The sequence below is a fragment of the Sciurus vulgaris genome (genome assembly GCF_902686455.1).
Source record: "Sciurus vulgaris genome assembly, chromosome: 1".
NCBI lineage: Eukaryota > Metazoa > Chordata > Mammalia > Rodentia > Sciuridae > Sciurus > Sciurus vulgaris.
Genome location: NC_136461.1, coordinates 121021799 through 121048046, shown reverse-complemented (window position 1 = coordinate 121048046; position 26248 = coordinate 121021799). Strand labels below are relative to the sequence as shown.

General features: G+C 45.0%; 2 protein-coding genes across 2 annotated transcripts in view; one reads left to right on the top strand and one right to left on the bottom strand.

Moving 5' to 3' along the window:
- LOC306638858 (V-set and immunoglobulin domain-containing protein 8-like) overlaps positions 1-21799 on the top strand; it is a 34081-nt gene extending 12282 nt beyond the window's left edge. Inside the window, exons 7-8 of the mRNA XM_079102253.1 lie at positions 5189-5287; positions 21673-21799. Of these exons, the coding sequence (XP_078958379.1) occupies positions 5189-5240 (52 nt within the window). The 3' untranslated portion in view covers positions 5241-5287; positions 21673-21799. The remainder of the gene's footprint in view (positions 1-5188; positions 5288-21672) is intronic.
- Positions 10505-21793, bottom strand: LOC306639200 (SLAM family member 8-like). Its single transcript, XM_079102600.1, is given in 7 exon segments — positions 10505-12208; positions 14314-14436; positions 14517-14767; positions 14769-14820; positions 18048-18296; positions 18299-18355; positions 21665-21793. Coding segments are annotated over 7 exon segments (885 nt in total). The 5' UTR covers positions 21756-21793; the 3' UTR covers positions 10505-12146.
- Positions 21800-26248: the final 4449 nt, after the last annotated feature.

The following is a 26248-nucleotide window of genomic DNA, read 5'->3' as shown; positions in this document are numbered from 1 at the left end:
CATCTCTTGTGTGGGTTACAGCAATGATGCCTAGACTATTGCCATACTTCCTTTTCCACCTACAGTTTATTCTCAACAGAGAAGCCAGAGTGATAGTTAAATCATTTTTTTTTGCTCAAGCCTCCAAAATGATTTCTCAATGTCAAGGTCCTTATATTGAACCTAGGGCCTTCTCTCACCTCCCTGACCTGATTTACCAGTTGTCTCCTTGTGGATTTCTCCACTCCAGCCACACTGGCTTGTTTCTGTAGCACCTTAGGGCCTTTGCCCTGGCTGTTCTCTTTGCCCACAATGACTCTAGTCCAGATTCCCCAACAACTAAATCCTTAACTTCTTCAAATCTTTGCTTGTCTGTCTTTCTCTCAGTGAGGCCCATTATAGCCCCCTTATTTAAGATGACCTTAAATAATGGTACCAGGAAATATACTCCCCATTGCCCTTATACCCCCATTTTTTTCTTTAATTTGTAGCACTTATTCCCTTCTAACATGGTTTATAATTTATTTGTTGTAATCATTGCTAATTGATTCACCCCTTCTTCCCCTATACTATCAGCTCCACAGGAGGAAGCACAAGGCAATAATCTTGGTCTGTTTTATTCATTACAGTATTTAAGCTTCTAAAAAATGTCAGGCATGTAGAAGGCACTCAATAAATATTTTTTTCTGCCCCTCCTCCTCTGAGGTACTGGGGATTGGACCCAGGAGCACTCTACCACTGAGTTACAACCCCAGCACTTTTTAAAATTTTTGAGACAGGATCTCACTAAGTTGCTCAGGCTGGGCTTGAATTTGTAACACTCTGCCTCAGAATTTCAAGTAGAATAAATGTTGTGTCAAAGAAAGAAAAGGGATGGGAGGGATGGAGCACCTGCAACAGGATTAATCCCCAGGCCCATGGCTCCTGAGAAACAGCCCAAATCTGTTCATGGATGGTGAAAATTTCCTAAGATGTTCAGAGGGTTGTCTGAGTCCAGCCTACTGATTTCCTGTCTGGAAGGGGGAGATTTAGTAATGGAATTGCCTGAACTGAGATTCTTGGCTTCCTCATTGGAGGGAATGTCTGAACAGTGGCCATGTATTGGACACCTGCACATTCCCCACCCTCTGTATTCACTTAGCAAGTATGTTTTGGTGATGCACTTACTATATGTGAGTGGTAGGACTGGAGTATTAAACCTGATCCTTCCAGGAGCAATCAGTCTCCTAAGGGACATCCTTAAGTGCATTTGGAGAAATTTAAAAATGACACATATGATTGTTGACTCAGTGCCCTGGAAAGAGTCGATGCCATGAGATCATTTGAGGGAAGGCTTCTGCAAGTAGGAGTGCCTGGGGTTGTGCCTGGAATCCTTGTTTAGAAAGCAAGATGGATCAGGGAGTATATGCTGTGGGCTGGGAGGTAGGGAGAAGAGCCTGGATAAAGGGATAGAGTGCATGATTGTGGCATGTTCAGGTGACAGACAAGAGCCCAGTCTGTCTGGAATGGAGAGTGTGAGTGGCACTGTTGATAGCTGCCACCTCCATCTTAAGGCCCCTGAGAGCTAGGGCTGGGTGATGGGGAGAAGTAAGGTGTGCCTGCCAACTGGTATGCTCCCAGCAGGCCATCTGGCTCCTGGCCAAGGGTCCTTACTTCTATTGCTCATTGCCCATTGAAGCCTCCTCCGTCCGGCACTCTTGCTTCCCCTCCATCTTCCCCAGGAATCCCCAAAGCAGACAGTGCAAGAGAACTGCTCTTCTCTTCAGTGTATAGACCATGGTTGATTCAGCCCTGTAGGAATGAGGCTACTCTAATGGTAGCATTGAGGCTGTGCTGGCCCCCAGAGGCAAAGTGACATGGTGGTGATGGATGTTTGTACATCCCTCCCATGGACCTGTATGGTGATGGGGGAGTACATTCACTGGGGACAATGATGGCCAGATGGACACAGCTACTAGGGATAGGACACTACAGATCATAGAATCCTTCTCTGCAGGCCTAGGAACAGCCCTGCCCCATGACCCAGACTCTGTCTTTCCTCCTTCAGGGAACGCATTCACCCTGGGAGTGTTACAGGACATCTTCAGCCCAGAGTGACTGAATAGCCAGAAACATTTTCTGTTTCAGCTCTGTTCCAGCCCGTGATTGTGAGCCTCTTGCCAGCAGGCACTAGTCTCTAGTAAGCAACACCTTCCTCACAGCAAAAGTGACTCTCTCCAGCCTCCTGACTCTGAGGAAACTCCTCTTCATGTTCTCTCCACAAAGGGATGCCCCAGAGCCTCTGGCCTGGCAGTTACAACTTACCTCTGAGGGAGAGTCATGACATCTAGCAAACCAGCTCTTTTGCAATGAATAATACACCATGGCTTCTGTGTCTGACCATACCCACTTGACCAGCTCACTGTCATTGCTTGGGAAAAGCTCCCTTAGACAGAATCAGGGGCTCCATCTAGACACTACATGTGGGACCCTGAATGCTATAGGGGTAGGCATGAGGTGAGATGGATTCTTGGGGAGGGATGGGATCAAGGACAGTCTCACATGGCTACTGAGGCTCAAACACTCCCACCATTATGAATCTTGGGTTCTGAATGTTCCAGAAATTTATAAAAATTGATATTCAGAATTCTGGCCAGGTGGCAGAGGAGTTGACCAGGACATACCATGATCCTGGACCAGCTGGGGTTGAAGGTGCTGTGGGAGGACCTGTTCACCAAAGGATGTCTTGCAGTCCCTGTGTCCTCAGGTTCTTGTTGAAGGAAACTGGCAGATCTGCAGTGTGAAAACCTACCTGATTATAAGCATGTCCCCATTGTCTTAGCTGGGAGTGGAGTCAGGGCGCAGGAGGATTTCTCTTCCTCAAGTAAACTTCCATTTGAATTATTAGGTTGAAGCATATAAAATTACCTATATATGACTCATTTTTAAACTTGCAAGAATGACAATTTTCATATGATTCATCCCAATATATTGTTCAGCCTCCAAATGTTTGTTCCTTTTCAAGCCCCTGTTCCATGATAATTAAGGATGAATGAGCTGGGCTTGGTGGTGCAATCTGTAATTCCAGAACTTGAGAGCCAGAGATGGGAGGAGGTCAACCTTGGCAACTTAGTGAGAATTTGTCTCAAAATAAAATTTAAAAAGAGTTGAGGATGTGGCTTAGTGGTAGAGCACCCCTGAGTTCCATCCTCAGTATCAAAAAACATATATATATATATATATATATATATATATAAAATAATGAATGAATTCTCAACTTCACCCCATAACATACTCTTATGTGCGTATTTCCAGTTTGCATGTGTAGCACCTCCATCTGACTGGTTGCTCAGGTCAGATACCCTGTGGCATTCTGACCCTCCTTGAACTGAGGTTATGAGTCCTACCTATTCTACCTCCCATATATATATTTTTGCACCCACCCACTTCATTCTTCTCCCCGTGTCTGTCTTGATTCCAAGCTACTGTCGTTTTCTGCTAGGTTTGCTGCAATAACTTCATCTTCCTGCTTTCTCTTCTCCCTACTTCAATCTATTCACCACACAGCACCAGAGTGATTTTTTAAGAAGTCTGATCACGTCTTTTCCCTTCTTAAAGCTCTTTAGTGGCCTCCTTTTACATTTATAATTAAAATTTAAATCTTACCATGTCCAACTAGACCCTACTTGACCTCTGCTGTTGTCTCCTCCCAGGGTCCCTCTCGCTTATTACCCTCTGGCCATGGGGACTTCCCTCATGCATTCACATATGCCAAGGTCTTTCCAGAAGGGCTTCCACACTTGCTGGTTCCTCAGAGTGCAGGCCCTCCTGACTCTGCTTTATTAATTCTTACTCTCCCTGCTGACTGCTGCTTGAATGTCCTTTCTACCCTGAGCTATAGCTCCAGCCTTTTTTGATTTTTTTTATTTTGTGACAAGAACTTGCTAAATTGCCCAAGTTGGCCTTGAACTCGCAATCCTCCTGCCTCAGCCTCCTGAACAGCTGGGAGTACAGATGTTCATTGCCATAGGCAGCCTCCCTTGTTATTCTTGCTCAAGGTTTTCAGTTCTTTTCTTCTACGAAGCTTAGCACAATTTAAATTAAACACATGTGCATATTCATTGTGTCTCTTCCTACTTGATTGCAAGCTTCCTGTGTGCAGAGATGTTTGTCTAATTCACAGCTGCATATAGCACATAGTAGGTGCTCATTAAAGGTGGGCTGAGAGAATGAACACTGAGGACAGACAGCTTATCTTCTGGGAAATCAGGGTCTATTGTCCCAAGTTTGACTTCGGCCGCTTGTGTTGTGCTACTCCTAAGCTGCAGTGAGAACTGGGGGTTTGCTGTTAGTCACTGGTGGGAGATTGGGGGGGGGGGTCTCAGATTCAGGAGATAGATGGGAATTATGATAGAAAAAAAGTTCAGGGTTAATCTGTACATGGTGGTGCACACTTGTAATCCCAGCTACTCTGAGGGCAGGAGAGATAGTAAGTCCAAGGTCATTCTGTGCAACTTAGTCAGAACCTGTCTCAAAATAAAAAATAATAATAAAAAAAAAAGCTGGATGTGGTGGTGCTCACCTGTAATCCCAACAGTTCAGGAGGCTGAGTCAGGAGGATTGCAAGTTCCAAATCAGACTTAGCAATTTAGTGAGGCCCTACACAACTTAGACTGTCTCAAAATAAAAATAAAAAGGACTGGGGATGTGTCTCAGTGGTTAAGTGTCCTGGATTCAATCCCTGGCATCCAAAATAAATAAACAAATAAATACATAAAAAAATAATACAAAGGACTGGGAGTGTAGTTTAGTGGTAAAGTGCCCCTGGGTTCAATCCTCAGTATCAAACAAACAAACAAACAAAAAGTCAGGGGAGGAGTCCTTATATTCAGACTCACCCTTAACATTTATAATCATAAATCAAGAGAACAAATTGTCATATAAAATTATTATTTATTTATTTATTTTTTCAAATAAACTGCAAAGTCAAGTTTAGATTCAGAAATTTTGGACTCTTTGGAGTTTCATACCAAACCTTGATAGTGTAGGAAAAACTAGTCCCTTGTTCCAGGCCCTAGGATAGACCCCTTTTCTTTCCATCCACAATTCCATCTTCCACTGTGAAGGGCCTTGGTCCCACTCATGTGGATACTCTGGACTTCATTCACATCCCCTTTCAAAGCTATCCTTAGACCTTAGGGTGATAGGTGATTTGGCCCATCTTTGGCAGGATGAACCCAGGAAAGGAGTCCTCAAATTCCTATTTGGAGAGAAAATCCTAGGATCGTGGATTCCTGGAGTGGATTGCGAAGCCGGGAGCGAGCTTCAGGTGGGTGTCCCCTTGGTATCTTGCCTGTGGAGGAAAGTCAGAGCAGGCCTCTGTAGCATAAGCCAGAGCAGTGGCCTTCTTGCTCTGGTGAGAGGGTGATGCTCTCTGTGCTTATGGTCTTCAGAGATAACTACACAGGGAAAGGACTGGCAGGCATCCTGCTGTGCTTGTCCTTTCCGGGCACAGCCTCCAGAAGAATAAACTCTGCATTAGCTATTGTCTGGACTTGACTGAAGCTCTGGTTGCTAATCTTGGCCTTTGGTTTCAAATTCCCTCTCAGGTGAGTGATGGATAAGAGCATCATCTCCTGACTGCCCAAGCCTCAAGCTGAGAGCCCGTCCTTCTTGTCCTTTTTCCTGCATCTGCATCTCTCATATTTTCATTCTAAAATCAAGGCTTTGAGTATGTGTGGGGACTGTTAGGAATTTTCTCGAAAGGTTAGGCTGTAAGGTTATTATGATCAATTAGGGGCAAGGGAATTCCATGGTATTTCTGAGCAAGGAAGAACGAGGGCCAGACTACCAGAGGTTGTGGCTGAAAGGACTGGGGGGTTGATGGGTCTTGGACCTGGTCAGCAGAACCATGATGAGAACACTGGAACTCTGAGCTTCTGCAGTGAGGTGGGCACCTCATGAGTGGACTGACCAGTGGGCAGGTGGGGAGCAGCTAGGCTGAATTTCACTGACTATATACTTGACCTTGGAAAACTCCTGAGAACCCTTCCCAGCTGGGGGGTGCAGCTTGAAGGCCAATAGGACTAAGCTCACCAAGCTCTTAGTCCATGCATGCAGGCCAGACTCCAATCTGGGAGGGTGGTCCAGCCCCAGCACTTGTGAACAGACTGTATCTTTCTGTAGGGGAGCTGTGATGTCTCTGAGTTCTGGGAACAGTTAAAGAAATCTCTGCTACTCGGGAAGACCTGCGTCAGGAATCTACGAGGCCATACCTATGTCTTCACTTCCTGCCAGCAAAAGCTTTGGTCCCAAGTCAGACCTTCTGCCCTTTTATCATTTTCCCTGGGGACCAGTTGGCTCTCACTGGGGCAGAGGTCTCCTAGGCCAGTATATGCCTTCAAGTTCCTGCTGGGGGATGGTTACTCACTGGTATTGTTTGTTGATGAGACTGTGAGTCCTTTGAGGATGGTGATGCTACTATTTAGTCATCTCTGAAACTTTATTGATGCTGATACCCAGCAGGTGCTCAGCAAATGCTTATTGAATGAACAGATGGATGCCTTTCCTGTTCTATAGATTCTGTTCAAACTTTTCTCTTTTTGATACTTTATTATTTTATTTTTTGGAGGTACTGGGAATTAAACCCAGAGGACCTTTACTACTCTGATACACCCCCAACCACTTTTAAATTTTATTTTGAGACAGGGTCTCACAAAGTTGCCCAGACTGGCCTTGAACTTGCAGTTCTCCTGACTCAGTCTCCCAAGTAGCTGGGATCACAGGCACACACCACCTGCCAGGTTTGGTATTTTACTTTATTAAACCAACTGCTGCCTCTGAGAAGATATCCTACAACTCCACCATATTCTCCCCAAAAGAAAGTCCATGGCCTCAGCTAGACCAGTCAAACTTCATTGTGTGGCATTGGAATCTTCAGTGAGCAGAAGTGAGTTTTCAGGGAACAGAAAACTGAACAGAGTGATTCTACCCAGGCCCCAAGGTCTATATCCTCAAGGTTTCTGGCTTTGTCTTTTCTGCGACCTGGTTGGTCAGCATTTTTTGGGTCTCTAAGCTACCCACAACTTTCTAGTGAATTCTTATTTACTTTAGTTAAGACCATAGTTGATTTCTTTCAGAGAAGTTTGATTGATACAAATATTTACCCACTCTTCTCTTTCTCCTTCTTTTGGTACTAGACATTGAACCCAAGTGGTGCTTGACCACTGATATAGCTCCAAATCTTTTATTATTTTATTTCAAGACAGAATCTCCCTACATCTCCCTTGACTTGAACTTGTGATTCTCCTGCCTTAGCCTCCTAAGTGACTGGGATTAAAGTTGTACGCCCCAATGCCTGGTTATTCATTCATTCTTTTATAATTCATTCTTAATAATGGAAGACTCTTAAGAATTGTCTAGGGAAGGAATGGCTAATAGGTTTCATCTTGATTCCTAACTGGTTGTAGGGGCAACTTGAGGGTTACATGTGAGCTCAGTGGGAAAAGTATGTCATAATTAATAGTTGCATCTGACACAGCCCTGGAAAACCAAAGTCTGGATATATGTGCTGTGTATTTGTCATTCCTAAAACACAAAGCCTCCAGTCTGTGATCTTGTTCTGAGATGGTTTTTCCTTTAGCATATTTATTGAAACAGCTGAATGAATTAAGTACATTCATTGAAATTTTATATTTGGATGTCTTCATTTGCTAGAAAGTTCTTCTCTGGTACTATGGTACAGTGTGAAATGCCGATTGATTTAGATAAACTAAAGCTAATTCTGACTTTTCCCACTGACTAATTATGTAATTTTAGGGATGTAACAATCTCTTTGGACATCAGTTTTCCACCTAATGAAAACAAACAAACAAACAAACAAACAAACAAACAAACAAACAACTTTGCTGTTTGTGGTGGTGGTTCAAGCCTATAATCTCAGAGACTTGGGAGGCTGAGGCAGGGAGATCACAAGTTCAAGACCAGTCTGGGAAACTTAACAAGACCCTGTCTCAAAATAAAAAATAGAAAGGGTTGGAGATGTGTCTCAGTGGTGCAGCGCCCTCAGTGCCCAATACTTAAAAAAAAAATAAAAAATTTGAATTGAGTAACCACAGATTCTTTCCAGTTTTCAGTTTTAATATCCTATTATTCATATGAGTCAATATCTGCCTCTTAGTGACAAGCTCCATTGGACTCAGTTACACAGTCTGGGCTTATGTGATAACTCTTCAAATATTTGAGGATGCATGCCCCTCTGAATTTTTTGTTCCAGGTTAAACATGACCAGTTTCTTTAATCATTTCTCATATGATAAAGCTTCTGAATTTTTCACCATCATGATCATTCTCTAATGGACACTTAAGTTTTCCAGTGTTCCCTGAAAGGGCAACCCCCAGAGCAGGACTCAGGCTAGTCGTGTGGTACAAATATCCTCACTACTGATCCGTGGGCTCAGCCTGATCCTCCAGCACACAGCCCAAGAGGAGGCAACTGCTAAAACTTTCCAGGATTAGGGATAGTCACATTTGATAGTCTTACAGACCCTTCCTTCAGGCTGCATGCAGAACAGGTGCAGCGAGCCATAGAGTCAAATCTGGAAGAAGGCAGTGTTTCCCTGAGAGATCAGAAAGTAACCAAGAACCAATTAACATAAGAGGTACTACTTTTTCATAAACATGGAAGGAATATTGGCCAGAGATGGCGTTAATGTTTGCAGCTGTTGTCTTTTAGTCTCCCCGCTCCTTTAAAAAAAAGCACTGGGTGTTCATATCTCCATTAATGAAAAAATGTTCTCTGCAACTCCTTTACTGTGTCCTTCTCCCTTCTCTCCACTATCATGTCATGTGACTTCTTTGCCCTAGCAGTGCTTGTGTTTGTCCTTTGCACAGAAGAACAGATGCAAAGGCTGACAAAATAAAGTAAAATAAAAATAAGAAGCTGGACACGGTTCACATGTCTGTAATCCCAGAGATTTGGGAGGCTGAGGCAGGAGGATTTCAAGTTTGAGTTCAGACTGAGCAATTTAGCAAGACCATGTTTGAAAATAAAAGTGAAAAGGGCTGGGAATATAGCTTAGTGACCCTGGGTCCAATCCTTGTAGCTTTGGAGAGGGTTCTGGTCTGATTGTGAGCCTATTTGAAACAAAGGTGTACTTTTTCTTTCCTTTTTTTTTTTTTTTTTTTGTAAAGGGGATAAAATCCAGGAGAGCTTTACCACTGAGCCAATTATTTATTTATTTGTTTATTTTGAGACAGGGTCTCACTAAGTTGCCCAGGCTAGCCTTTAACTTGTGATCCTTCTGCCTCAGGTGTTTGAGCTGCTGGGATTACAGGAATGTGCCACAGAACCCAACTCATGGAAATAAGGATGTAAAAGGTCATTCTGGGCACAGTCTGACATCTGAACTGATGGGGTGCTCTCTGTCACCCAAACCCTAAGGAAGGAGGGTTCTGAAGATCACAAGGTGCCATATGATGTGACCTCAGACTCTCTCTGGACTATTTTCCCTTCTCTTCTCCTTGCTTTGTTTGAATCCAGCCACTCTGATCTTTCTCACTTAGGGTTTTTGCATTTTCTGTTCTGTCTGGAGCACTTTCTGTCATTAGATGGTCACTCCTTCACTTCCCTGGCTCTCAGTTCAAATGCCACCTTTTCAGAAAGTGACACCTTATCTAAGACAGATCCTTTCTCCCCAGCACATCATTCCCTAGCTTTTTATTCTGCCTTATCATTCTTCACAGTACCTGGCAACATCTAATGTACACTTCTTTGTTTATTCATATCATCTAGAAAGTAAACTCCATGTAGGCAAGGGCTTTGCTTTGTTTATGACTGATTTCCCCATGCCTCTAAGTGCACCCAGCATGAACCCTCAATTCCTATTTGTGATGATGTAACTTTTAAAGCATCAATCTCAAAGCTTATGAGCACAAAAATTGGTCTCTTGGAAACACTTTGTGTTTTTCAATAGAAGGTTAATAAGTCTACTAGTTGACAAGTGAGTCATTGGGGATGGGAACACTAGTTTATTTGAGCAGCATAGATCTGTTCAAAGAGGCCCTGGTGCTGCTCACTACGAAATCACTGTGTATGCAAAGTTGCTAAGAGTCACTTTGTGAAGAACTGTGGGCCCCACCCCCCATTCACACTGCTCTGATATGAGTTGACTCTGGGGATGAAGGGAAGAAAGGTGGGGAGTGGTGTGGTTTTCTCCATGGACCCACCTTGACTCATTGCTAGATCTCAGTCTTTCTTTCTTACATCATTTTTAGGGGCAGGCCAGTTTTGCATGACTCAGTGATCAGGCATGAGGAATACCTGTACGTGAGGGCAGCACCAATGGCCAGGTGGAGCGGGCATGTACACTTTGCAGGTGGGCTTAGGTGGAAGGTGATAGGAGAGAAGTGGGTGCAGGAAATGGATGAGAATTAGGTAAATCCAGGTGAAATTCAGGGGATCTCAAAAGAGCCACGAAGGGGAAATCCAAGAACAGTCGAATGGAGGAGGGATCCAGTTGTGCTGATCATTTCTGCACAGTGGGATAAGAGAGAAAGTCCTAGGACAGGACTGACATCCTGGTAGAGGCATTAAAGCCATGCTGGGTAAATATTCAAAATCTACCCCTATTTCTTCGATACCTCCTTCCTCTCTATTATGAAGACTTGAGTGAGGCCCCAGAATAAAATCCAGTTACATTTGGGTGGGAGTTAACTATGAATTTTATCAGCTACTAATTCCCGAGGGTAAGTTTAGATCATCAAGTTTCCCCTATTCTCCAGTGGCAATAAATAGCCCAGAACTTTCCAGACAGATCCACACAGTGGCAGCATGTATTTTCTAAAGGTGGCCACATAACATCTTCTACCCCATATGGCAATGTGATCTTGACAATCCTCCCATTGAATGGTAGGGTCTTTGTTCTCTCCTTGAACTTGGGTAGCTTTTCTGCACTTGCATCTGAGAAGGACAATGGTAGAGTCTAAAATGCCTCAGCATCCCTCCTCTCCATAATTTTCCTTCTTTGTAGCTTTTCCTGGATCTTCACTCCAAATCTCAGGCAGGAAGACTTATCCTTAGCTCAGGTGCTTTTCTTGAAGTTGAGCAAGAACTTCCTGTTGGTAAAGGCAAATTTGGTATATCTTTTCAGTATTTCGGTGTATATTTTCAGTCACTATGCTAGAGAGCAAGGAGAAAAACCTTAAATGTCACCCTCTGCCTTCCTCCCCCAGATCTTGCAAGAGGGATTAGGGTCAATGGAAATGGTGATGATGTCTATTAATAGGATGTTACCAGAAAAATGGCTCTCGTTCCAACCATATGGCATGTCAACCATTCTTGGTCAACCTTAACTGCAAAATATTTTTGAGAGGCCATGAACTCAAATGACCTAAAAGTCCTTCAGGCCAGAAAGAGGAATTTCTGTCCTCCCCACCACCTTCACTTATTCGAGACCTGTTCTTGTAATAATTCACCATCAGTAAGTATTGGAATCTCAAACCATACAGGCTACGGCTAGACTGGAACTGGTGGTGTGTGATTCATTTTCTTTGTTAGTTCTAATGTCGGCTATCTTTTAGAGTTCAGAACCAAAGCTGGAGGCAATTCTTGGTGCCAGTTGGGTAAAACTTTATGTATAGTTGTGGGGGAATGATGAGTGTCTTGAACAATCAGTCTCCATGTGATCTTGGAGAACTTCCAGTGTTGTTGTTTTCTGGTAGTATTGGGATTGAACCCAGGGGTGCGCTACCACTGAGCCACATCCCCAACCTGTTTCATTATCTTTTATTTTGAGACAGGCTCTTACTAAGTTGCCCAGGCTGGCTTCAAACTTGTCATCCTCCTGAGCCTCCAGAGTTGCTGGGATTATAGGCATGTGCCACCACTCCGGGCTTTCTGGTGTTCTTGAGGAACATCCTGTTAGCCCCATCTTGCCCAGGAAAGTCAGCCAGGATATGAAAAGTGGGGAGAAAGAAAGGAGAGGTGTGGAGGTTTGTGCCAATACTTTCTGTCCTCCCAGTGTGACAGCTGCCCAGGCTGTTCCTGGGAGGCAGGACAGGAGTGTCAAAGGAGGTATAAGGTCCCTGAAAGTTTCCAGGTTCCAGCTATGTCCCCGGAGCATCATGTGCTGGGGCAGAGAGGCTCCTCATTATCCAGTGGTCAGATTTTATTGTCCCTCATGACACATTCTACACAAGGGAGTTCTCTGTCTCTGCAGCCACTTGGTCAGTACAGGCATCCATCTTTTTCCCTGGTGAGGAGATCAGAAAGAAAGTTACTCCTCGAACGTTTAGAATGTGTCATACTTAGTCTGGCACCAGGCCTCTGAATCCTGTTTTCTCACACAAGGTCACCTTGGGCAAAGGGACATCTTTCTTTATCTTCCATAATCCTGGAAAAGGAAAATTTTCAGGGACAGGAAGTTCTTCTTAATGTCTAATCTTAATGTGCATCTGTGCCATACATTTAACTGCAAAAGCTGTAGAAAGTTAGGGCTTTGATAGATGGACATGGTTAAATGACCAGAGGCCACAGGGCAGAGATAAGACCAGCCTCTGAACTCGCTATGTGGAGTTTTTCCACTATCCCAGGTGGTTAGGTCCTCTTTATCCCTTCTCAATGGCTAAAACTGCTCTTTTCTGAACCTTGAAACATTAGGCTAAGTGAATGAAACCAGTCACAGAGGACCACGTAATGTGATTCCATTTATACAAAATGTCCAGAATAGACAAAATGCATAGAGACAAAAAGTAGATTAGTGGTTGCCTGGGGCTGTGGAGGAATGGGGGATTTGGGGTTATAGGTTTCTTTTGGGGTAATGGAAATGTTCTAAAATTGGGGTAGTGATAAATGCACAACTCTGTGGACAGACTAAAAGCCAGTGAATTGTGCACTATGTGAATTATCTCTCAAAAAGCTGTTTTTTAACAATTGCTCTTGCTAGGTGTGGTGATGCATGCCTGTAATCCCAGCGGCTCAGAAAGTTGAGGCAAGAGGACTGCAAATTCAAGGCCTACCTCAGCAACTTAGTGAGATACTATTTCAAAATAGAATTTAAAATGGCTGGGGGTATAGCAGAGTGGCAGAGTGCCTTGAGTTCAATACCCAGTATTGGGTGGGGGGGGGGCGTTCTTTTCTTAGTTTCTACCTTCTTTCCATAAATCCTTAGGCCTCTTGGGGGCAAAGGGCCAGGTCTTGACTCTTCCCTGAGCAGATAGGACCTGCAGGCAGAGTGCAGCCATAGCTGCTACCCTGCCTTTCCTGTCCCCACCCTTCTTAGTGCTTGGGCCAAGACTCTGGTCCTCCAGGACACATCCACTGTAATGAGTTCTCTGTGCTACTTCTTTGCTGACCCTGGGACCAGGATACTCAGGCTGCCTGGCATGGAAATGGCCATGAAACCAGGTTAGTTCTTTCCAAGATAGGGCATCCTGGCCAGAGGCAGGTGCTAAGTTGGATGTATAGCCTAGAACATATTCTGATCTCAGAGTTTTCTATTCTCTCCTTTTTGAAGAAGATGGCCTTATTAGCCACTGGCCAGGGAGAGGCTTCTTTCAGAAAGGGGTTGAGATTCATCCATACTTTCACTTGACAAATATTTACTAATGCCACTTATGTGCTAGGAAGCACTAGGCATTCCTCACTGGTGACACCAGCATTTGCCTTTAAAGGGCTCAGAATTCCGAGTGTGGGGGTTATGAGTATAACTAGTTATGTAAGTGGGGTACTCAATGGATATTAAAGGAAGGACATTAATCAGCCAACCTGATTGTAGGGGTGAGGGGTGTGGTCAGGGAAACCTTCCTGCACATCCTTACCTTGAAGACTGAGTGGGAATTAGCCAAATGGAGAAGGGGAGTGGGTGGAAAATCACAGAAAAAAGAAGGAACAGAAAATTCAAAGGCCTGAAGATTTATGTAAGAGAGTAGCTCATTTGGAGAACTGTAGAAGAAACTTCAAGGCTGGCATGGAGGCACATGCCTGTAATCACAGCAACTCGGGAGGCTTAGGCCAGAGGATTGCAAGTTCAATGCCAGCCTCAGCAACTTAGTGAAACCCTAAGCAAATGAGCCAGATCCTGTCTCAAAATAAAAAGTAAAATGGGCTGGGAATGTGGTTCAGTGGTTGAACACCCCTGGGTTCAATCCCTGGTACCAAAAACAGAACAAACAAGCAAACAAGAAAACTACAAGAAACTTCGAGTAGCTCAGTGTGGTTGGAAACCAAAGTATGAAGTAGAGAGCAAGAAATGAGGCAGGAGAGGTGAGAGATAGGTCATCTGAAGCCTAAGTAGAAGGAGGCCCAGCCTTCACCCTTCTCCCCAGTGGATCCACCTCCTCCACCCATGTCCTTCACCAGCAGGACCCCTACCTGAGCAGAGGCCACAGTGCCATGCAAAGAAGAGACCAACCAGGAACAGGAGCAGTGAGATGGGCACCACCACCAGTAGCACATCTTTGTAGGTGGCATTCCCTGGTGCTGGGCATGGAGGGGTAGCGTCAGAGGTGGACTCGATGCTTTATAATCCCTCCACCATTGACCACTGGCTCATGGCTTACCTGCCTCATGATGGCAGCTCTCCCAGGGGGTGACTGTGGCCAAGTCCCAGCTGACAGGGTTGGAGACAATGCAGGAATAGGCCACATCCTTGTCCCCTAGTCCCAGGGAAACACTCAGCACCTGTCCGTCTGTGAAGAGGCTGTGTGATTCAACACCAAAGCCCACTGTCCCCTCTCGTCGCCAGCTATAGGTTATGTCACTGATGTTGGGGGCCCAGCAGGACAAGAAGACCTGACAGGTCTTGAGAGGGATCATCCCCTGCTACAGCAATGAACACTTGAACCGTGGGCCTGGGTACCGCATCTAGGCAAGAACAGAAGAGCAGGTGTGTTACAGGGATGTTAGGCAGGGCTCCAGGTCTGGCTCCAGTGAGAGTTAGATGGCTCCTGTTGCTAGGCTTTTCATTGCCCATAGGACAGAAGCTGATTCCTTAGCCTAGTAACCAAAACCTTCACGAAATGATTCATGTCAACCTTTCCAGCTATACTTCCTGCTGCCCTTCTCTGACAATGCTATTTAATTTGCATTTATCCCAAACATGTCATGCTGTCTCATATCTTTTCTGCTTCCACATGGATCACCTGTGCACAGACATGCTTTTTGTTCTTGTCCTTCTACAAAACTCCTACACATCCTTCAAAGCCCAGCTTGGATGCATTGGATTGGATGAGTGCCTTGACTGTGAACCATTCCTGATATTTTAAATATGGTGCTAGGTATCTCCAAGCACGTTGTATACCACTTTTTGTAGCACTTGTCTCACACGTGTCAGTCAGCTAACAGGAGATGATAAGCGTTTAAGTCAAGCAAGAAAATGAGCACATTCCTAGGTCTTGGAGCTTGCACTTTGGTGAGGAAGATAGATACTGACAAGTGATTATGAATAACTAAGAAAATAATCACAAGGGTGCAAAATACTGTGAAGGAGTTGCCCAGAGGTAGGGGCTCTGTCTTGTTATCTTGATAACCTTCTCTCTCTAGTGCTGTCAAGTAGATGCTTGATACCTGGGCCACTGAACAAAGCAGTGTCCTGATGTCCCAAGCTGTGGCTTTCCATTCCTATATAGATTGATGTGTAAATCCTGAGTCTCTGCGGCAATGGGGCCAGTGGGAGAGCACTCTGGTAACAACAGGAGGGCTCAGTCTCTGACAGCATTCCAAAGTCAAGCAGAGTAAAACCTCATTAATGCCAACTCAATCTGGTGGGATTTGTGATATGAAAAAGAAATGATTTGCTGGGCACACTAATAGTATAACAAAGATTACAGGGGGGATATTTACACCACTTAAGAGGACAAGCTGCTTCCAAACACGATCAGGCACAGTAGAAACACCCATTGACATTTCTAGTAACTGATCTGCTAATTCAAATCGTTCTTATCTATTGTCAAAGCAGAGCTCCCGAGGACGGCAGCTTGGCAGCTTCCTGCAATTAGTTCTAATCATGCTATGTATTTGGAAGCAATAAAACAGCAATTTCCTTAAAATCTGTAATTCAGATGCTGAGAACAAGGCAGTTGAGAGCTTAGTGGTGTGGTGCTGCATGTATTATTGCATTCAATGTCCTCATTTCACATGTGCGGCAGCTGAGATTCGAAAGGGGGAGAGGTCCCAGGGAGGCCGGTGTGGCTGTGTAAGTTATTCACTGCATAAGGGCATTGGGCTAACAGGATCATGAGGGTGCTGAAATCCATCCAGTATTTTTCTACCCAAGATGTGCAACCTGGTTCGGACTTTGTGTATCCAGAAAGGTACTTCAATTGCATATCAGCACCTCAGAGGGCTCACCTGAGGACCACTGAAAGCCATTTCTGGGTTTGAGATGCCTTCACAGTTTGCTTACAGCCTTTCCTTCTCTGCTTCCCTCTTCCCAGCTTCTATTCTTATTTTCATTTCTTAAATCTGAAACCTCTCCCCCATCCCCATTTTCTTTCTCTTTTTTCAGTACTGGGGATTGGACCCAAGGGCACTTAACCACTGGGTCATCACCCCAGCGCCTTTTTATTTTTGATTTTGCGACAGGGTCTCACTAAGTTGCTTAGAGCCTCACTAATTTGGTGAGGCTGGTCTTGAACTTGCAATCCTCCTTCCTCAGCCTCCAGAGTCACAGTGCCGGTCCTTTTAATTTTTTTTTTTTTTTTTTTAAATCTTGACCCAGGGTCTCGCTAAGTTATTCAGGCTAGCCTGAAACTTGTAATCCTCTTGCTTCAGTCTCCTGAGTGACTGGGGTTAAGGTGTGTACAAATGTAACTGGTTAGCCCTTAAATTTCAAAATAATTTGTTTTACAGTGATATAGACTGAGACTAAAGACCTCTTTTAAGAAATGTAGCTGGGTGCAGTGGTGCTTGCCTGTAATCCCAGCAACTCAGGAGGCTGAGGAAGGAGGATCACAAGTTCAAGACTAGCCTGAGCAAGTTATCAAGGCTCTCAGCAACTTAGTAAGACCCTGTTTCAAGATTAAAAAAAAAAAAAATGATAAGATCTGGGCATGTGGCTCAGTGGTTAAGTACCCCTGGTTACAATCTCCAGTACTGGAAAAAATTAAAAAAAAAAGAAATGTCGGGCTAACTGAGCACAGTGGTGCACACTTTTAATTCCAGTGACTCAGGAGACTGAGGCAGGAGCTAGTTTAGGCAACTTGGTAAGACCTTGTCTCAAAAAATAAATAAATAAATAAAGGCCTGGGGGATATAGCTTAGTGGTAGAGCAGTCCTGGGCTCAATCGCTAGTACCATAAGAAAGAGAGAAAAGAAAGGAAGGAAGGAAGGAAGGAAGGAAAGAAAAGAAGGAGGAAGAAGAAAGAAAGGAAGAAAGAAAGAATAAAAGAAAGGTAGGGCTGGGGATATCTTAGGGGTAGAGCATATGCTTAGCATGTGTGAGGCCCTGGGTTTAATCTCCAGCACCAAAATACCCCAAACAGGGGGAAAAAAAACAAAAAACAAAAAACAAACAAACAAAAAACCCAAAAACAAGGAAAAGAAAATTATTCCACACTTTGCATTTAGTCTAATTTGAATTTAATTTGTAAATAAAACCCCCACCGTGTCATAGAGTATATAACATTTTTCTTTTCCTTTTGAATGGTACATAAAATAATGGCATATTTTATAATCTATGATGACACCTTAGAATTGATAGGTCAGTCTCTGCTCTAGATATTTTTGTAAGTGCCACTGCATTTCACCCTTATGGGTATTATACATGGTAATACAACACTTACTTTATGAACAAGAAAGGTGAAGGCCAGGAGGCTAAGCACTGAGTCCAAGCCTGCTGAGCCAAGAAAAGGTAGAGTTGGAGTTGAGACGAAGATGGTAGGATGGCAAAGCCCTGTTGTTCTAAGTAGAAGCTCATCTGGGAGTATCTGGAGAATTCTCTTAGAAACTTCCAGGGATCAGCTGTTCTCTGAGGTAGAATATGGTCAGAGACCAGAGGTTTCTGGTGTCATCCAGAGCTCCTGGAGCTCAGGAGGCCTGTCTGGTACTTTGTGGAAGGAGGGTGTCAGGGAGTCAGTGTGAGGTACACTCACCATACACCTTGAGCTGCAGGGTCTGGGTCCAGGTCCGACCTCCTGTGTCCACCATCAGCACAGAGAAATTGCCACTGTCTGTAGACTGCAAGGGCCCGAGCTCCAGGCTGAGGTTGCTGTGCAGCTGGGCTCTGCCCAGGAAGCGGGAGTGGTACAGAGTCTCCAGGGAGCTCCGGAAATACATGGCCAGAAGCTCTTCTGAAGGCCAAAGAGATCTCCAGATGACCTCACGGACTTGGAAGCCAGGGGATGCTCTGCCACCAGCAGCACAGAGTCCCCCACCTTGCTTAGCACTTGAGCACCAATAACTGCAATGGGGGAAAAAAACTGGAAGAAGAGAGACTTTAGTCACTGCTGGCAAACACTCTTCATTCCACTCCTGCACGCAGCTGAGCTGCTCTGGAGCAAATTAGGATCCCTCCACTCGAACTCCTTCCTCTTATGTTGAGGGTGCACTATGCAGGGACTGGGGATAAAACAGGAAGAGAATCTGAGCCCTGTGCTCATGGAACTCACAGAGAAGACAGACACTCAAGCAAGAGTAATTTATTACTTCCATGATGGGAAGAATGGGTGTCCTAGGAAAACACAGGTAGGGTGATGGGGAACCTCACCCAGTCTTGAGGGACTTAGAGAAGAAACAGGTAAGTTGAGACCTGAAGGAGAACCAGAACCAGTCAGGCCAAGAGGAGGGCTGTCTAGAGCAGGGAAGGGGAAGTGCTATCGGCAGAAGAAACAACATGCTCGAGGGGCTGGAGGGAGAGAACAAGTGCATTGGGGAACTGAAAGTGGTTCTCTGCAGGGGAGTAGGAAGTGACTCTGTAGAGTGGTCAGGGTAGCCAGAGCATGCTGGGTCCTGAAAGCAGCATTAGAATTTGGGCTTTAGTTTTAGAGCAATGTGGGTGGGCAAGGATCTCAGATAGGTTCTAAGCAGTAGAGTGGCATGATTAGATAGATGCATGGTCAGGGAGATCATTCTAGCACTGGCAGTGGGGTAAGACCAAGGCTGTTGGTATTAATTCAAGGAAGTAATGCAAACATGAACTAAGGGATGGATCTATGGGGTTGAGAGAAGTGGGACAAATTGAGAGAGATTAAGTATAATTGATGGGATTGGTAATAGATTAGATCTAAAATAGACTAGATCTACTAGATTAGATGAAGCAATTTTTCTTTTCATCTTTGTGTTGGCGAAGCCCTCCCTTTTTAGGACCAGGCTGTGGGAGAAGTTCAGTAAATTGTACTGAATTTGCTGAAAACTGACCTGTGCCTGGCACAGCAGTAGTATTAGATCCTGTCTCCTCTGGCTTATTTCTGCTCATTCTTGAAATGTCATTGCCTCCTCCAACCTCCCCCATACTTTACTGCAGGTTGCATGCTCTTTCTCTTGTTCCCACAGTGGTCAGGGATCAGCGCTCTGACTAATCTTGTCCTTCTATTTTATTTTCTGTTTCTGATCAACATCTTCCACCAGACCGTGGGTTCTCTAAGGGCAACAACATCTTTTTTGGAGTACTGGGATTTAACCCAGGGCCACCCTACCACTGAGCTGCATACCTAGCCCCTTTTATTATATTTTGAGACAGGGTCTTGCTAAATTGCCCAGGCTGGGCTTGACCTTGTGATCCACCTGCTTCAGTCTCCTGAGCTGGGATTTTAGGCATGCACCACCGTGCCTGGGCAACATCAATTTTTTCATCTTTGCACTTACAATGCCCACTGGTTTAGGACCAGGCTTGGTAGGAGAAGCTTGGTAAATTGTACTGAATTTGCTGGGGGTTGACCTTGTATGTGACACAGCAGTGGCCACTGCTGTACAGAGCAGAATAAGGACACATGTGTAACGTACCCAAGTGCTGGGAATTGGGTTAAGGAGATGTATCTGGATGTTCACTCTGCTGGCCTCAATAACTCCAGTCCCTCAACCATCTCACTGGCCTACTGGTCCCAACTATCTCTATCACTACTAGAGATGGCTTTAGTGTTAATGCAAAGTGAACACATAATATACAGATAGAATTTCACTAGATGTCAATCAAGACCTAGTTTCTATCCAGTCCTGGCTCTACCACAAATCAGCTGTGTGATCTGAGAACATCATTCTTCCCCTCTAAGCAACAGTGGTTTTGCCTATAAAACAAGGGGACTGTACCAGAGCAGTTGGATTGGTCTTTTTTGTCATGAAGAGCTCTTTAAACATTCATTTAAGGTCTGGAGATATAGCTCAGTGTTAGAGCATCTGCTAAGCATGTTAAAAAATAAACAAGTTATTTTAAAAATATCCACATGTCCAAAGTCTAGGACAATGTTCTCACATGTTCATTGACCTGAAAGATTTTGTGAATCCTTGAGGAGTTAGGCCTTTCTAAAGATTAAGATATGATTTCTCACAAACACTTAGAAGTGTTGAAGCAATCTTCAGGGCCTTTGGAACCCTTATAGCTGGGAACTTAGGTGGGGATACTGGACAAAACAATCTTGAAGTCCCTATGAGTCTCTGATATTAATAGTGAAAGCTGATCTCTTCCACACCCCATGACTCCCATCCCTGGCCCTACAGGAGCTAACCAATGTCATGTTTGCTATCTGTTGACCAAGGAGGGGACTCAGACATCACACTGATGGAAGGATTGCCCCTGTTGATGAGACCCACATGTCAGCCATTCCAATACCATGCCACTGCTGGCCACCATCAAGTCCACATGGACCATATTTAACTGACTCCCTTCTTTCTTCCCTACTCAGTATCCACCTACCCTTGCCCAGGCCTGCAAGGACCTTGGATTGTCATGAAGCCTCAAAACATCCCCCAAATCAACCTAGATTAATCACTTTGCCTAACTCATCACTATCAAAGTGCATGTTTCTCAAATGTCTGCACCTGCAAGCTACATCTTCACTCATTCACTGATTCAATAGAAATAATAATGATTGGTAACATGAATTCATACCAGGCATTGACTAACTTCATTATGTGAATTTAACACTCACAACATTTAGTGATTGTTATTACTTTCTTTATTTTTCAGATAACTGAGATATAGAAAAATTAAACATCCTATGATAACAAAGTTAATTGGTGACACAGTGGCAAGTAAACCAAGAATCTTTTCTCCTAGCTACCATACTATTCCTGGTACCCTGAATCATTTAGAAAGAGTGAGAATATGAGCAAGATGTGACCAGGAGTGGTGGCCCATACCCAGACAGCTGAAAATACACTTCTTAGTTTGTAAGGACTCCTGTTCTTCCCTGCCCTCATCTCTCCCCAGACCATATGCAGAATTCCCATGTGTTAACACTGCCAGACCCTCAACATTCCCACATTCAACTTTCTCTCCAAACCAGCAGTGCAACTGGCTTAGTTCTGTCCTGGGCCACAAATAGCTCATGTTTATGGATATTGATGGTCCTAGTGCTGCCACCTCTTCCCACCCAGATCTCTTTGTATCTGTCTAGCATTTAATGTTGCTCAAGAACTTGCTTTGCTCTTCTCTAGCCCTCCCCGGTTCCTATTTCACACTTGGCTTGGGGCATGGGCTTGCCTGGAAGTCTGGCCAGCGCAGGGGAGGGGTTTTCAGTTGTTTGAGGACAAGCCATACACCTGTCCCACTTACCTTCCCAGAGAAGCAGATTCCACAGGAAGCACTTGGCCATCCTTCTCCAGAGAGGCAGATGAACTCCCTCGACAATCAAAATCCAGAACATCCCAGGCCAAGTGGATGCATGGAAGGAGCTTAAGTCCTTCTGGAAAGTCCCACATTCAGAAGGAGGAATCTTGACTCAGAACAAGATGTCCTGAAAGTGAAAACATCCCAAGTAGAGTGGAAGTTGGCTGTTGGCCTAGCTGGGCCTTCAGGAGCTGATTCTTGTAAGTCAGCCTCTTTCCTGTGTACATGGTTGGCTAATGCATGGTGACAAACACCCCTACACAATCCCATGTGTTCCTTGTTGTTACCAGGACTTCCTGCATCCAACTCTGCCCACAGAGAGCCCTCTAAACTGCAATTGCTGTCAAGTCACTTCTCCTCTTCTCTTTTCTAGGCTTCTGCAACCCTTGTGATCAAGACTGAATTCTTGGCTTTGATTGTGAGGTTGTTCGGCTGCCCACATCCCCTCTGCTCTCTGGCCACCCCAGCTAGAACTACCTCTTTTCAGAACCACTCATTTCACACTTCCATGTGTCTTATTTGTTCCTCCACCAGGAGTGCTGTTCCATTTGCCCTTGCAGGCTGGGCATGATGATGAGGTCAGCTAGGCTTCAAGACCAGTGAGAATCCCTTCTCTGTGCATACCCCACTCTTCCCTTAGTAATGTGGACTGCAGCAGTTTTATGGTTTTCACAAGCTCTTTAGCCAGCAAGATCTTAGACTCACTTCTCTACTCCCCTCCTGCTTGACACATTATAGATGTTTAATGAATACCTGGCTAATGAAGCTGGATGCCGTGATGCACACATGTAATTCCAGTGACTTAGGAACTGAAGCAGGATGATCGTAAGTTCAAGGTAAGGCTGGGCAACTTAGTGAGAGCCGGTCTTGAAATAAAAAATAAAAAGAACTGGGGATGCTGCTCAGTGGTAGAGCACCCTGAGTTCTATCTCTAGTACTGGTATGTGTGGGGGATAATCTGACCAATGGGCAAATGAATTCTAGACACAGGTACTAATTTTGCTTTATGTAAGCCTTATAATTCTCAGAAAAGACCTTCTGGTAGCCCTGGTAGAGGTGGGACATTTTTAAATTTTTGCTACTGGGGTGCTTTACCATGGAGCTACATTTCCAGTCCTTTTTTTTTTTTTTTTTTTTTAGACAAGGTCTCACTAAGTTGTCCAGTTCAGCTTGGAATGGAAGTGATTCTCCTGCCTCACCTTCCTGAGTTGGTGGGATTATAGGTGTGCACCACTACATCCTGCTCAGGGAAGGTTTTTCAAGTTGTTGCCATTGAAGAAGATTCCTGATTTTCTTGAATGTGGCTCATTGTGTCTGGTCCTGTGTAGTCTGTGATCTGTCACTCAATCTGGATGTTACCATGCTTTGAAATCAGCCAGAAATGAGGCGTATAGGATGTGGGTGTGAGTAGGAGGGTTTGGGGATAGAGTTCCTGCCCTCTAGATTCTCACAACCAAAATGTAGCAACAGTGAGGGCCTGCTGGCAGAGAGGCACTGCTCCGTGCCAATGGGCCATACATGAAGTCAGCACTGCAGGAGGGAATGGGGAAGAGGCCTCTATTGATCTGCACAGGGCATGCTTTCTGAACAGGCAGAATTTGAATAATACCTTGAAAACGGGCATTATTTAGATAGAAAGAGAAAAAGGGGAAGGCCAGAGGTTGGGCGCTCGCTGGCCATGAACATGGAGAGTAGAGTGTGCAAAGACTTGGCAGTAGGATAGTACCAAGTAGGTTCCAGGAACACCAAAGGATAGCAGGTGGAATACTTTAGGACTCAAGTGGGAAGGATGGAAAGGGAGATTGGGGTTACATTAAAGAGGACTTGAATACTGGGTTAAGGTATTCTGGACGTCAGTGGTTCTTAATCTTGTTAAATACTTGGGTCTTTACGGATGCCAGCTCAGTGGGTGGGGAGGGGCGCAGGAATCTATGGTTCTAACAAGCATTCTTCTCTAGGTGACGGTGTGGCCAATGGACTGAGGGGATGCTATGAGAAGCACCGATAAAAGATAGATTTTGAGCTGGGGATAACTTCCCAGCGAGAGGACAGTGTACAGGGCAGACTGGGAGAGAAAGATGAGACAGGGAATTCTGCAGAACAGTTGTCATGATGGTCCTGGGTAAAGGAGAAGGGCCTGAAGAAGGAAGGAAATATCTGCAGTAGAGAGAAAGGGGCAGAGCAGGAAACCTGGCAGAATTGGAAGCTGCCTGGCTGCAGGATAGAGGCCAAAGGAGGGGAATCATTTATGACTCTATTGTCAGTTCTGTCATTCATTCATCTGGCATTTATTGAGCATCTACTTAGGTGCCAGATGCTGGGGACACAGAGATGAAAGGCTTAGTCCCTGCCCTTAAGGAGTTCAAAGTTTAGAGGAGGAGATGGAATATGTAACCCAATAATTACAATCAATGTGGCAAGAACAATGCTAGAAGTGTGCACGGAATGCTGTGGGAGCCAGAGGGCACAGGCCTGCCCTAGCCTGGGCGGGTGGGAGGCTGGGGAGGGTGTAGTGGAGGGGCTTGTCTGAGGTGAGTCTTAGAGTACAGATAGATGAGGGAGGGTAGTAATAAGAATTCAAGCTCTGGGGTTAGACTTGGGATCAAATCTTGGCTCTACAATCATGCACAAAATAACCTCTTGACTTTCAGGTGCTCATCTGCTGAATGCGGGGTTAATAACAGTATCTACCTCTTAGTGCTGCCAGTGAACACCTGCAAGGGTTTATAATGCTTCTTGCATATATACAGTGAGCATTCAAACATTAACCATTGCTACAAAATGGCCAGAGATGAAAGCAGTGAAAACCATATAAATGGAAATAAAGGCTTGTTTGAGGCTGGGTAGCACCCAGCTGATTTTCTTCTTCCAGACAGGGAGCTCCATTAGCACAGGACTGGGTCCCCTTTATTTCTGCAGCCTGTCTATTGCCAAGGACAGGCTTTCCATGAGGGGATGCCCTCCAAGCATCTGTCAAACTGGATGGAGTTATTCTGGAGAGACTGGGAGGGCTTTAGAGTGGGGCAAGTATGGAGAGAGATCCTGAATTCCTTCTGGGGAGATAGCTGGCAATCATTGTCTCTCTTAGCAGAATTGGTTGCCCATTGTGGTCTCCTAACCTGCCCCAACCCAGAGCTTCTTTCCTTGATGTGAATTTTGTAGAAGCTGAGAAAGAGGAAGATGAGTGAGGCCTGTAAAATATCCCATCCAAAGGGAAAAGCCTGGGCCAGCAGTGTGACAGTTGGAGAAAGGCAGTGCTCCTGCCCAGATGCAGGGAAGGGTTAAGTCTGCAGCAGTCTGGTTCTCCCACTACTGCTAATCACTAGTTCACACCACATTAATTACCCAGCCACAGGGGGGAGTGCGCTGGAGCAAATTAGCTGGTAAGTTCAAAGGGGCCACTCCCTGCATTCCTTAATTAAGAGAACAGCTGGCAGCCAGGGCTGCTACGCTTCCCTGGGGCCTTTCTGGGAAGCCAGAGTCAGGTAGAGTCTGCGCTTGCAGAGACCAGAGGAATAGCTCCATCTGCCTGGTGGAGCAACTTGCACCCCACCAATAGTAGCCTACCTCCACTGCTGGCTGTAAGAAGAAGGGGGAAGGAGCAGGTGTTAACCGTGACCAAACACCATGCAGTGCCTGAACTTGACCATCAACCTTGAACTGCTTGGTGCAGAGATTCAGGCCTGTAGAATTTGGAGGAGAGTGCACCAAGCTGCCCGTATTAGATCCTCTGTCTTTGAGGGCAGAACGGGGCCATGCTTCTTCCAGTGGGGGACGTAGAGAAGGAAAAAGAAGAATCCATGCTTAAGGAGTTGAGAGAAAGAGGAGGAAGGCAGAAAAGGAGTCAGAACAGCTGTTGAAGAGGGAGAAGCATCCAGCAGGCTGCTGGGGAGCTAAGAGTGAGGGAAGAGGGCCAGGGCCTTACAGGGAGATGTGTGGACTGGGGACTGAAGGGAACAGGTAGAACGCCACTTCTGGGTGGATTTTAAAAGAGGTCATTGTTTTGGACTGAACTCCAGCATCAGGCCCAAGTGACCACCCAAACCAGAGTGGAGGCCTTCATGCCAAGTGGCATGTAATCACACTGGACTTTAAATAGGCTAGTTTCTGAACACCAAGAAAGTCACATTAGCCAATCAGAAGGGGACCAGTTTACCTGCACCTGAGGAAGTCCTCTCAGTTTTAGCCCTATCAGGAGAGGAACTGATAGATGACCAATTCTCCATTTTGTTCCCTATTTTTGTTTTCTTCAGCCCCTTTCTGCCTGTAAAGGCCAGCTCCTCTGCTCAGCTCATCGAGTGCATTTAGATGGGTTGCTGCCCCAATTTGTGAATTGGTAATAACAGCCAATTAGATCATTTAACCACATTTATTGAAGTTTTTGTTTTGATTTGTGGTACTGGGAATTGAACCCAGTGGCTCCATTTCCAACCGCCCCCCACCACTGTTTTTGTTTTGCTTTGTAACAGGGTCTCACTAAATAGCCTAGGCTGCCCTCATACTTGGATTCCTCCTGCCTCAGCCTCAAGT